Below are 10,485 nucleotides of genomic sequence, written 5' to 3' on the forward strand. Positions count from 1 at the left end.
GTGAAGTGAAAACCGGGGAAAATGGCGGCGCTAACTCTGTTCAATCGTCACAAATGCTGAGGAGTGGGGCTAGTTTCGACACACTGAGCGCTTCGATGCGGTGGCTGTGCTTATGCTCGCATACGCAGGCAGTGACTTCATACTCATTTTTCAGTGCGAGCCCGGTGGCCGTCGCTCCTGTGGAAGAATGGATCCGTGTCGCCGAGAAAACCGAGGTGCTGTCCACAAATACAGACGTGTGGAGAGACCTGCTTTTATGTAGGTGTTTGTTTATGGACTGCTGTGTTTTGGGTGAGCTGCTGTTGAAAGACGTTTTTTTTTTTTCACTTACTATCATATTGCCTTTAAGATGAAGATGGGCTGCTTATCTGAGGATGATGATTATGATGATGGACACCCGATCGATTACAGCAGGTAGGTTACATTTTCTCTTCGTCAGTATAGATAATCTAAGCCATGTAAAGACTTGGAATACATGTATATATATTTCCTCTGGATTTCTGTGTGTGTGTGTTGGGGGGGGTTAAGGTATAATTGGCCAAATGCAGTGGTGCATAGCTATAGCCTACTATAGCCTGTGTCTAACATGTAGCACCACTGCTTCTTATTGAATATGTACCCGTTAACACTCAGTCAACAGTGTCTCCCTATCATCAGCTGTGCATGTTTTTAAAGTGATCTGCTGCACAATGTAGTAGCTAATATATGACTTTGTATCCTTTCTAGCACTCTACCAAGGTGGCAGCAATGGCGGAGGCAGCAGATACTGTAATCATCATGTGCTCCTTCCATGTAGAGGAGTAATGTTGACATTGATGACTGTGGGATCCTTATAAATTGTTAATAATACAATGAACACCACTGTTGCACCATCAGATCTGGTGGATGTGCCAAGACATCAGACCTTCAATGGCACCCTGGGCACACAGACCCCGTCGGGTTGGGCTGTGATTCACACTGCTACCTTGACCTTCTGCTCTCTGCTCCTCATCCTTATCTTCTGCCTGGGCTCTTACGGCAATCTTGTGGTGTTCCTGTCCTTTTTTGACCCGGCGTTTCGCAAGTTCCGCACCAACTTCGACTTCATGATCCTCAACCTGTCCTTCTGTGACTTGTTCATCTGCTGTGTGACTGCTCCCATGTTTGCACTGGTGCTCTTCCTGGATGCAGGGGGAGGGGATGGCGTGTCAAAGAGTTTCTGCTTTGCCTTCCACTTGACCAGTTCGGGCTTCATCATCATGTCCCTGGAGACGGTGGCTGTCATTGCTTTGCACAGACTGCGCATGGTTCTGGGGCAGCAGCCCAACCGCACCGCCTCCTTCCCCCGCACGCTGGCCCTCACTGCCCTGCTGTGGACATCCAGCTTCACCATGGCTGCCCTCCTTACCATGCGAGCATACCAACATGGAGATGGACCCTGCTTGCCACACTTTGGCTTTGGAGGTGGACAGGCCAGGGTTGTGTTGTATGTCTACCTGGCAGACTTTGCCTTTTGTGTAGCTGTGGTGTCTGTATCCTATCTGATGATTGCTCAAACACTAAGGAAGAATGCACAAGTGAGGAAGTGTCCCATCATGACAGTAGATGCCACATGTCCTCCACCCCCGCCGCCTCTCATTGCAGCAGGCTTTGAGAGCATGCAGTGTGCTGTTCAAGGCCCCTCTCTGTACCGTAACCAGACTTACAACAAACTGCAGAATGTTCAGACGCACTCGTACGCCAACAGGACCAGCCAGCCTCTGGTACCAGGGGCTGCCCAAGGAGCCACCTGCTGTCAGCTGGTGTCTACAGTCAACTTGGCCACAGCTAAAGACTCTAAGGCAGTCGTCACCTGTGTTGTCATAGTGTTCTCTGTGCTGCTTTGCTGCTTGCCGATGGGAGTTTCACTGGCTCAGGATGTTCTGACACCAGAAAGCACCTTTGCACATTACCAGTTTGAACTGTGTGGCTTTGTGCTCATTTTTCTCAAGTCAGGCATCAATCCCTTTGTGTACTCACGCAACAGTGCAGGCCTCCGCCGCCGTGTGCTGTGCTGTATTCAGTGGGCGGCGCTAGGATTTCTCTGTTGCAAACAAAAGACTCGTCTGCATGCAATGGGGAAGGGCAGCCTGGAAGTCAATCGCAATAAATCCTCCCATCATGAGACTAACTCAGCCTATGTACTGTCACCCAAGCCACAGAGGAGGCTAGTGGACCAGGCTTGCGGGCCCAGTCACTCCAGGGATTGTGCTGCTAGTCCAAGGGCCACAGGTGTGCGTAAACCTCGCCCGCCGAGTACCTCGACACCTATCAACACCCGCATTGAGCCCTACTACAGTATATACAACAGCAGTCCGTCTGCAGGGCCCAGCTCCCCCACCAGCCTGCAGCCCGTCAGCTCTCAGACATTCGCCTTTGCCAAGTCATATGTAGCCATGCACTACCACACTCACCAAGACGCACTACAGGACTTTGAAAGCACCTCAGTGCACCAGATTCCCATTCCCTCAGTGTAATCGCAGAGCTGCCAAACAGGAAGGTTTGGACAATAATCTCGCCGTGGCTTAAAATCAAATGTGAATCAAAAGAGGAACATGAACACAGTCCATTTTATGTATTTGGAATCAGTATTAATCTCTTGTTCTCTTTAACAGTGGAAGTACGTTAAGTTTTCTTAAGTGGAAAAATGAAAGAACCAGTCATAAGCATTACCATGGAAACTAAAAACTAGCAAGAAATTTGTAATGAAGGTGTCTGTTCAAAAAGTTATTTACTGTCATTGGATTAGCTTACTTTTTTTCTTCTACAGATACTGCATTTTCACATAAATCTGCCCCTGTGTTGCGCACACATGTGCAACTATAACCCAAGACTGTAGTTTTTCCTTGCAGCCAAGCACTGCATTTACAGGTTTCACTGCTGCCTCCTCTCTGGCTGCACAGTCAATGGCATGTAGTTGCACTTTGATGGACTTTTGCTTCTTAAGAAAAATGTATTTGTGAACCTCATACAGTTTTTAAAACAATAAATGTTTGGCAAGTGCAGTGGATCTGTGCTTTCACTTTTTTTTAACTAGTGCTGAAACGGTTAATAAATCCATCAACAGAAAATTAATTGGCAACTCTTGATAATCAATTAATCATTATTTTCATAATTGTCATCTTTCAAGAAAAAATGTCTTTCACAGGTTCTGGCTTTTCAAATTTACACTTGATGCTTTTCTTTGTCATATGATTGTAAACTTAATATTTTTGGGTTTAACTGACAAAACAAGACATTGAAAAACTTCACAAAATATAATGGGCATCGTTCACTATTTTCTGACCAGATTTCTGGAAATGTCTGCAGTGGCTGCTGTTCAACACCTCAGTGTAAATATGACATTTACTGCAACGATTCTTTTACAGTTACAGTTGTTTTCTCTGGTATCATGAAAAAAAATACAAAAGACAATATTATACGCAGAGCATCAGCCCCCTCTGGTGGAGTTCAACTTACCATGACAAGTTACTGTAGTAGATGTCAGTCGGTGAGATGCAATGTTTTTAGAATGTGAGGTTACTTAATAAATAAGTAGAAAAACACAAGTGAAATTCCTGTTTCTGTAAGGATCATGAGAACTAACTGAATATCTCTTTAATTATGAAGCAAGGACATTTTTTGCCAAGATGTACTTACCTCGGCCATACAATTTTTTTTTGTGTGGTAACTGATTACTAATGATGAGGTCCCATGTTTTAGTTTTGTTCTTTCCTGCAAATGCATTGGTTTTTATTTCCACGATACAGCAGCGATCAGGATCCCAGTGTGCATTTTCATATAACCACAGAACCACCTTTTATAGGAACCCACAGGCACTCTGTACGTCCTACAAAGTCACTCACTTTTGTTGCTATTCCACAGCACCAACTAATGCATAAGTTACACTCATTCATCTTGTAAATTAACACGGCATATGTTCACACTGCTCCAAAAGGCCTTTTCAGACTTGCCTTTTGTCATATCTACAAGTACAAAGTGCTCAATCGAACAGTTAATCGTTTCATATCTTTCACACACTCACACACACACACACACACTCACAATTACCGACCTTAAACAATAAAACCGCCATGAATATTGTTGGTTCCCCTGATACTTATGAATCCCCTGATATGTCTCTCATTTACTTGCAATTAATCAACACAAAGTGAAGCACAGATATTAAGTACAGGCAATAAACCCACTGCCTTGTGGAGTGTGGCTCCATTTCACTGTGTTTTTCACTAAATCCGAGTTAGCCTGCTGGATTCAGCTGTGATGCAGAGTTGTCCATTGCACAGATCAGTGCATGGGCTGCGGCTCCTGAGCTACATGAAGTCCAGCTTCAGGATCAAGTTTAACCTTGATTTTGGCTTCTAGCGCAGTGTGATGGGCATCTCTCCCCCTCCAGCAAACAGGCTTCTGTTTTATCGTAACTGTCCTCTTCTCTCTCCAAGTGCACCGCTCTCTCTGTCTGTCCTCTCTTTGTCCTTCATGCACCGTTGCTGTCACATGATCTCTGTCAGTTTAGCTGGAGAGTGACAGAAGTCCATGTTCATCAGCAGTGTCTAGAATCCTGCATATGACTGGAGACTCAACCTAGGGGGGGTAAAAAAGATGTCAGCCAGCTTGAACATAGCGCCAATGATCTAGGTTGACCCTCTGTTTGTATACAGCCAGTAGAGCTGTTGATATCAGAACTTCTTGTCTGCCTACCTTTCATTCATGTTCAAAACATTTTTTGTCATTCATTAGCATATGGTATGAAAACATACTTGATGGACAGACTTAGGCTGAATCAGTGGTTCCCACACTTTCTGGTGGGCACCTAAAAATATTACTTTTGCAGAGTTTTTACATCCAAATATTTTGATGATTTGACTGACATGTTTGCCTGGTTGGTGAGTTTGAAATAGCACTTTCCTTTTATTTAGCTTTCAAAACTAAAGTAGGGGTTCACACTGTAGCTAAGGTTCAGCATTTGTTTTTCCTTTTCCCAGTGACACTGAATAGTAATCTTACCCCAAGGATGTACTGACAAGTCTGAGGCTCCAGCATATAGACAGTGACAGCGTGGGGAGACTCAGACTCCTTACATCTGACGGAGACAAGAGAATTGAGATGAGTGAATCAACAAGGAAACATTTGGGTTTTGTCTTACTCATGTGTTGACTCAGGGCAGTGACACTGAACTGGTGCTACAATGACTGTTCACTCACTTGAGCTTGACAATGACCTGTCTCGGCTTCCCTGTCAGATCGCAAACATCCCCGTGGCCATAAAAGTGGGAAACCAACCTGTCATGGATCAGAGAAAATAACCAGAGGGAAATAAAAAAATTTAAAAAAAAGAACCTAGAAAAAAACAACAATAATCTCAATTTGCATGCAGGTTAGGGTTCAGAAATATGAATGACATACTTGACTTTCTGCACGTCATCTTTGAGCTGGTAGGATCTGGCAACGTTCTTCCTGGCCCACTCAATGTGCTCCTCAGCGTTCCAGCTCCCCACCACCACAATGTTCTTTCCTTGCTCTTTATCCTGGGGAACCAGGGAACATTTTCATCACTGTACTAATGCAATCTACTGCACCTAACAAAATATATACAGTCAAAATCACCACTTTCATACAATTACAAACCTTTTGTAAACTAACATTTCTGTATTTGACTGCCAAGTAGAGTTGGAACAATAAATCAGCAACTCCTTAGTCATTTATGTCACTTTTCAAGCAGAGAAGGCAGCACTTTAGGCCATAGGAAACTGATGTGGTGTTTTTTTTTACTATTCACTATTTAATTGAAACAATAATCAACAGACTGATTGATTGTGAAAATACCTGTTAGTTACATCCCTACAGCCTGTCCACATTAACCACATGAACCAGCCTCCACACAAACACACTCACAGTAGCAAGGAAGGACCCTTACCTCATGGTACTGATGGACATGCTTTCCGTAACAGAATTCATATTTCCACCACCCTACTCCCTGAAACATGCACAGTGAGATGATTATATGTCACTGAATAGTTTATTAAACACTACTCAGGTGCTACAGATGAACAAGCCTTACCCCATGCAGACAGTATGAGCCACTGAGGAACTCTTTGATTAGCTGGTCATCTGTCAAGCGAGAGATGTGAGTGGTGCCGACAGTGACCTGAGACTGCCCTCCAACAGTCATGGGTTTGTGAGTGGAGGTGAAGGCCTCTTCTCTCACTGGTGACGCCTCCTCCTGCAACATGTCAAAGATACGACTGAGCCCAGTGTCGCTGGCACAGGTGGGAAACCCCCCCCCCCCCGGCATCTTTCTGCGCATGTCTCACCTCTCTGGTCTCCGAGGTGGCGCTGAAAGGTGGTTTAAGCTGCTCCTCTTGCTCCTTGTCCAACTGGGCGAGCCGTTGAGGCCGCATAGGCGAGCCTGCCAGAGCCTGGCAGAAGATCGCGTTCACCGGGGACGACTTAAACCTGCCAGGAATACAAGTTCGGAAACAGTAAGATGTAATCTGGAATCTCACCCACTGGAAAATACGTTTCAGGAGAACCCTGATGACTAACCTTACAACAGCAAAACCAAAACAGAAACTGCAACATACTTCTAATCCTGAGGTTTATTCCTTTGAGCACAATATTCAGACATAGTCGTTCTGACAGCTCTACCTGTATTTGGGGTGAGCACAAAGCAGCGGTGTCAACACCACCACCTCATATTCACAGGTCGTGACTTCAGCGACTGACAAGATCTCGTGCTTGGCCTCTGGATGACAGACGTACAGCACGGACGTGGAGCGAGGCTGGTTCTGTTTCAGCACACAGGGAGTCCCATTTCCCATTTCTAACGAGAAGTAGGGAGTGAGCTGACCTTCTATGTTCTTGGTGGGCACCTGGGCACCAGTGGGAAGAGAGAAGGAAACAGAAAGGAGACGACAAACGTGAGAACTGATGGCTTCCCTGCCAAATTTGGCTGGTTGTCGAAGTGTCATTATTATACTTACTTCAGTTTCAGCTGATGACTTGACGTTTTCTGCCTCTTCAACTTTATCTGAAGGAATAAATTCCAAATTTTCGTGCGATAAATTAAAGACTAATACACTCGATAACATTTAAAGAATAATATAAACAAAATATATAATAAAATTGCTTTCACAAAGAAACTCACCTGTCTCTGTCGACTGGCTTTTCTGTGCCAAATTCCCCAGGAAGTACTCCTGAACACTGATCTTCTGTGGAAACACACACGGTCACCCTCAGGACTAACTGTACTAAGTGCTGGCTTCTCATTCCTGATATATGAAGGTTATTTTACCCACTCACTGACCTGACCAGTCTCCTTCTCCTCATGATACTGTCTTATGTGCTTTCCATGGCATACTTCATACGTCCAGTATGACTCAATCTGCAATGTCAGCAAGCCAGGAGCAAGTTTAGAGTTATGAATGAGTCTTCAACTCACTGAAGACTAAAGCAGAACAATCAGTTTTTTGTCATGCTCTGTTAGCGTAGCATGAAGTCCATCTGAGTTCAGTTTCAGTCTCTCCACTGAGAGAAGTAGGGAAATGAGATGAAAGCAGAAAAGAAACTTGAGGAGTCTCACCCTGTAGGAGCAGCTGCTTCGTTTGAATAGTGGTTCCAGGAGTTCACCCGGACCCAGCCCGCTGTACTCCTTATCATTATCCTGACACAAAAAACACCAAACAAATCAGACGGCTTCCACGACATATTTGGCCCATGTGGAATCAGGCAGCCCCCATTTCTTTTTAAAGAGTAACATCTTTTCAAATCAGTATTTACATCTCGGTGTTACTTGTTCCAAGTGTGTTCCCACTCTAAACTGAATGGCCCCCGTCATACAGTCAATCTGGAGACTTGTTTAAAACCTCTCTAATCTGATAAGTGCTAATGTTACATGTTGATGTTTTTTTAACAACTCCACTGTCAAGTGCTTGGTAGCAATGTTGTGTAATGTGTAATGCTGTGGAGTACAACCTTACTGCAACAGAGGTGAATAACTGCACGACACAGACTGAAGCTACATCAGTGGAAGATACACGGTAGTTTCATATAAGAGAAGACTGTGTAATCTGTTTAAAACATGACAAACCATTACTATGTATGTGCACAACAGTGTGGTATACACACCAGGAACATCTGCATTAGTGGTAAAGCTGAGCTGCTTGTTACCTGCTGTACATGTTTATAGTTATTGAGTGCAGAAGCAATATAAAGCCTTTCACGAGTTTTTGGAAATGGTTCATCTTTCTTACCTCCTCTCCAGCTGTCAGGGAGGGCAGGAGGCATTTGTACTTCTCCTTCTCTGTTGTTGTCATGATGACAAAGTCATCCTCGTTGTAAAGTGCACCTGAAGTTGGCTGAAATCCACAGACAAACGTTTGTTACTTCAGCCGCAGCGTCGGGTTTGAAAGAAAGAGGAAATTAAGTCTGGACACTCCCCAACCCCTCACAATCAATACTAAAGGAGGAGGCATACCAGCGTGAACTCGGCGTCTGGCCAGGTGATTTTGAAAGGGATTTCGTCCGTGAAGGAGGGATAGCCCCCTCTGTTTGCCGAGACGCCGCCGCAGACCTCCAGCAGCCCCCCGACCAGCACCAACAGACACCCGGCCGTCATCTCTCCTGTCCGGCTGCGGAGCTCCTCAGCACAGCCCCCTCCTCATGTAAGACGGCAGCCCCTTCACCTCACACCACCGCCGGCCCGAGGGACGGATAAAGAGCTGCTACAAAGTCCGAGGAAGTCCGGGTTGACAGGCGTCGGGACCGTGTGAGACGGACGTCAACCTCGCACCAAACACCGGAAGTGAACCGGGCTCTTGCCACGTCGTGTTCCGCCTCTGCGCCGCGCCGAAGCCGCAGCAGCGGCCCCTGGCGGCGGCGGGAGGCACCGCGAGAGCTGTGACCTGGAGCAAAGAAAACACATCAACAAGTTAAACCTGTGAGAGGCTTGACTTTGGAAAGTGGCGGAAGCTGGGCTAAGACCAACTTTTTAATTCTACATTAATACATTTCCCCGCCAGCCTTTGCCTAGACCCTGCTACTTCAAGCAGTGGTAGAAATTAGTACAATTTTAGAGTACTTGTACTTCACATGAGTATTTTCATTTTTATGCTACTCTATACCTCTTCTTCAGAGGGAAATATTGTGCGTTTTGTTTGACAGTTCTAGTTACTACTTACTTTTCAGATTATGTTTTAACATTAAGATTTTGTAAAAATGTTACATAAAACATGTATAATAAACTCATGAAGCAGAATACATCGTTAAAGATTAAATCAGTGATTTCCAACCATTTTGACATGTGAAAAGTTACAAAAAAAAAAAAACATCTGTGAGTTGTTAGCAGTTCCACTGGAAAGTTACTTCCTCTCTAAACCTCTCAGATAGTTTCATTTTCATTTCAGTTTTTTTCTTCTTTTCTGTCTCATTAATCATCTCGTGACCCCTTAGATTCATCTTGTAACCTTTTACAAGATGAATCTGTAACCTCGGCAGGGAACCACTGGACTAAACTACTTAAATGTGAATAAACTAGTTAGAACTAGCCTCATTTTGACCAGATACAAGAGTAAAATGCTGCCAATTCATTGCTGCTGTATATACAATAATGTCATTTACATCATGTCAGTCAAAGAAGACATTTTCTGTGGAACAAGTACTTTGATAGTACTTTGATACTTAAAGTACATTTTGATAATAATACTTCTGTCTTTTGAATGGAGTATTTTGAAACTGAGGTATTGGTACTTTTATTAAAGGATCTGAGTATTTCTTCCACCACTGGCCTTAAGTCAAGAACATGGTAAATCAACTTCAAAATCCTATAACATATATAACATAAATTCTGTTTTCACGCAGTATCTGTTATATGAATTACAATTAAAGTTCATCTTAAATATTTAATTTTACATAGAATATATCAAATGTCAGATCAATGTTGTAATGAATTTTCATCTTCATTATTCATAATTAAAAAACAAATTAAAAATGAGTTCAATATATGTGTATCAATTACAATCCAGTATAAAAATGTGAATGTTTTAGCAGAAGGTCATTGGAATTCACATTTTATGAGAAGAAATAAATCTTTCTTTATCTCTTTAATTTTCTAGTGGTATGATGTGTGTGAGGTCATGTGAGGTAGGGAGCTTTTCTCCTGATGATCTGAGGCATGGGTGCAGGAAATGAAGACAGTGAGGTGTTGCATTCCTACTTAAATTCAGCACATTCAGTCTTTTCAAAACAGGTCAACTTAATTCTCTTGAGTCAGAAGATCATCAGTATATCCAACTCAAAACTCTGTTTTCTGCTTAATAACATAAGATCTGATCCACTCTGGCCAACCCCAGCCCTCTGTCTGTCACACACTGAGTCTCTTTACATTTCTCTCACTAAAGCAACCAGCTCATCTGATACAGCCGGGCAGCACCTGTTGCCCTGGCTGCCCTGCTGACTGTGGGTTTTGTAGTCT

General features: G+C 43.7%; 2 protein-coding genes across 6 annotated transcripts; one reads left to right on the forward strand and one right to left on the reverse strand.

Annotated features, from left to right (window-relative positions):
• Window positions 1–44: 44 nt before the first annotated feature.
• On the forward strand, window positions 45–3,023 carry gpr75 (G protein-coupled receptor 75). Of its 4 annotated transcripts, none has more exons than XM_071480924.1 (3): window positions 45–258; window positions 350–414; window positions 727–3,023. In XM_071480924.1, exon 3 carries the CDS (start codon window positions 852–854, stop codon window positions 2,493–2,495), a length of 1,644 nt encoding a protein of 547 aa, XP_071337025.1. In that variant the 5' UTR covers window positions 45–258; window positions 350–414; window positions 727–851; the 3' UTR covers window positions 2,496–3,023. The 4 variants fall into 4 exon arrangements, with proteins under 4 accessions (XP_071337025.1, XP_071337023.1, XP_071337027.1 ...); XM_071480922.1 differs by having other exon boundaries at window positions 877–3,023; XM_071480926.1 differs by having other exon boundaries at window positions 45–215.
• Window positions 3,024–3,572: 549 nt separating this feature from the next.
• On the reverse strand, window positions 3,573–8,837 carry erlec1 (endoplasmic reticulum lectin 1). Of its 2 annotated transcripts, none has more exons than XM_071480928.1 (14): window positions 8,491–8,837; window positions 8,267–8,371; window positions 7,597–7,677; window positions 7,321–7,398; window positions 7,162–7,222; window positions 6,998–7,044; window positions 6,663–6,886; window positions 6,329–6,470; window positions 6,076–6,237; window positions 5,932–5,991; window positions 5,421–5,542; window positions 5,220–5,297; window positions 5,023–5,098; window positions 3,573–4,599 (listed from the first exon to the last, which is right to left on the reverse strand). In XM_071480928.1, the coding sequence occupies exons 1-14, from the start codon at window positions 8,629–8,631 to the stop codon at window positions 4,528–4,530; spliced, it is 1,449 nt and encodes a 482-aa protein (XP_071337029.1). In that variant the 5' UTR covers window positions 8,632–8,837; the 3' UTR covers window positions 3,573–4,527. The 2 variants fall into 2 exon arrangements, with proteins under 2 accessions (XP_071337029.1, XP_071337028.1); XM_071480927.1 differs by having other exon boundaries at window positions 7,162–7,225; window positions 8,491–8,835.
• Window positions 8,838–10,485: the final 1,648 nt, after the last annotated feature.

This window comes from Trachinotus anak, unplaced genomic scaffold, assembly GCF_046630095.1.
Source record: "Trachinotus anak isolate AG129_WGS33_773 ecotype Australia unplaced genomic scaffold, CSIRO_AGI_Tana_v1 ptg000007l, whole genome shotgun sequence".
In the NCBI taxonomy this organism is placed as follows: Eukaryota; Metazoa; Chordata; class Actinopteri; order Carangiformes; family Carangidae; genus Trachinotus; species Trachinotus anak.

Coding starts and splice junctions, on each gene's coding strand:
- gpr75 (XM_071480922.1), top strand. CDS start 375: ATGATGATTATGATGATGGACACCCGATCGATTACAGCAG. Junction 415..876: donor CACCCGATCGATTACAGCAG/GTAGGTTACATT, acceptor TTGCACCATCAG/ATCTGGTGGATGTGCCAAGA.
- erlec1 (XM_071480927.1), bottom strand. CDS start 8,631: ATGACGGCCGGGTGTCTGTTGGTGCTGGTCGGGGGGCTGCTGGAGGTC. Junction 6,887..6,997: donor AGTCATCAGCTGAAACTGAA/GTAAGTATAATA, acceptor ACTGGTGCCCAG/GTGCCCACCAAGAACATAGA. Junction 6,238..6,328: donor CCACCTCGGAGACCAGAGAG/GTGAGACATGCG, acceptor GACATGTTGCAG/GAGGAGGCGTCACCAGTGAG.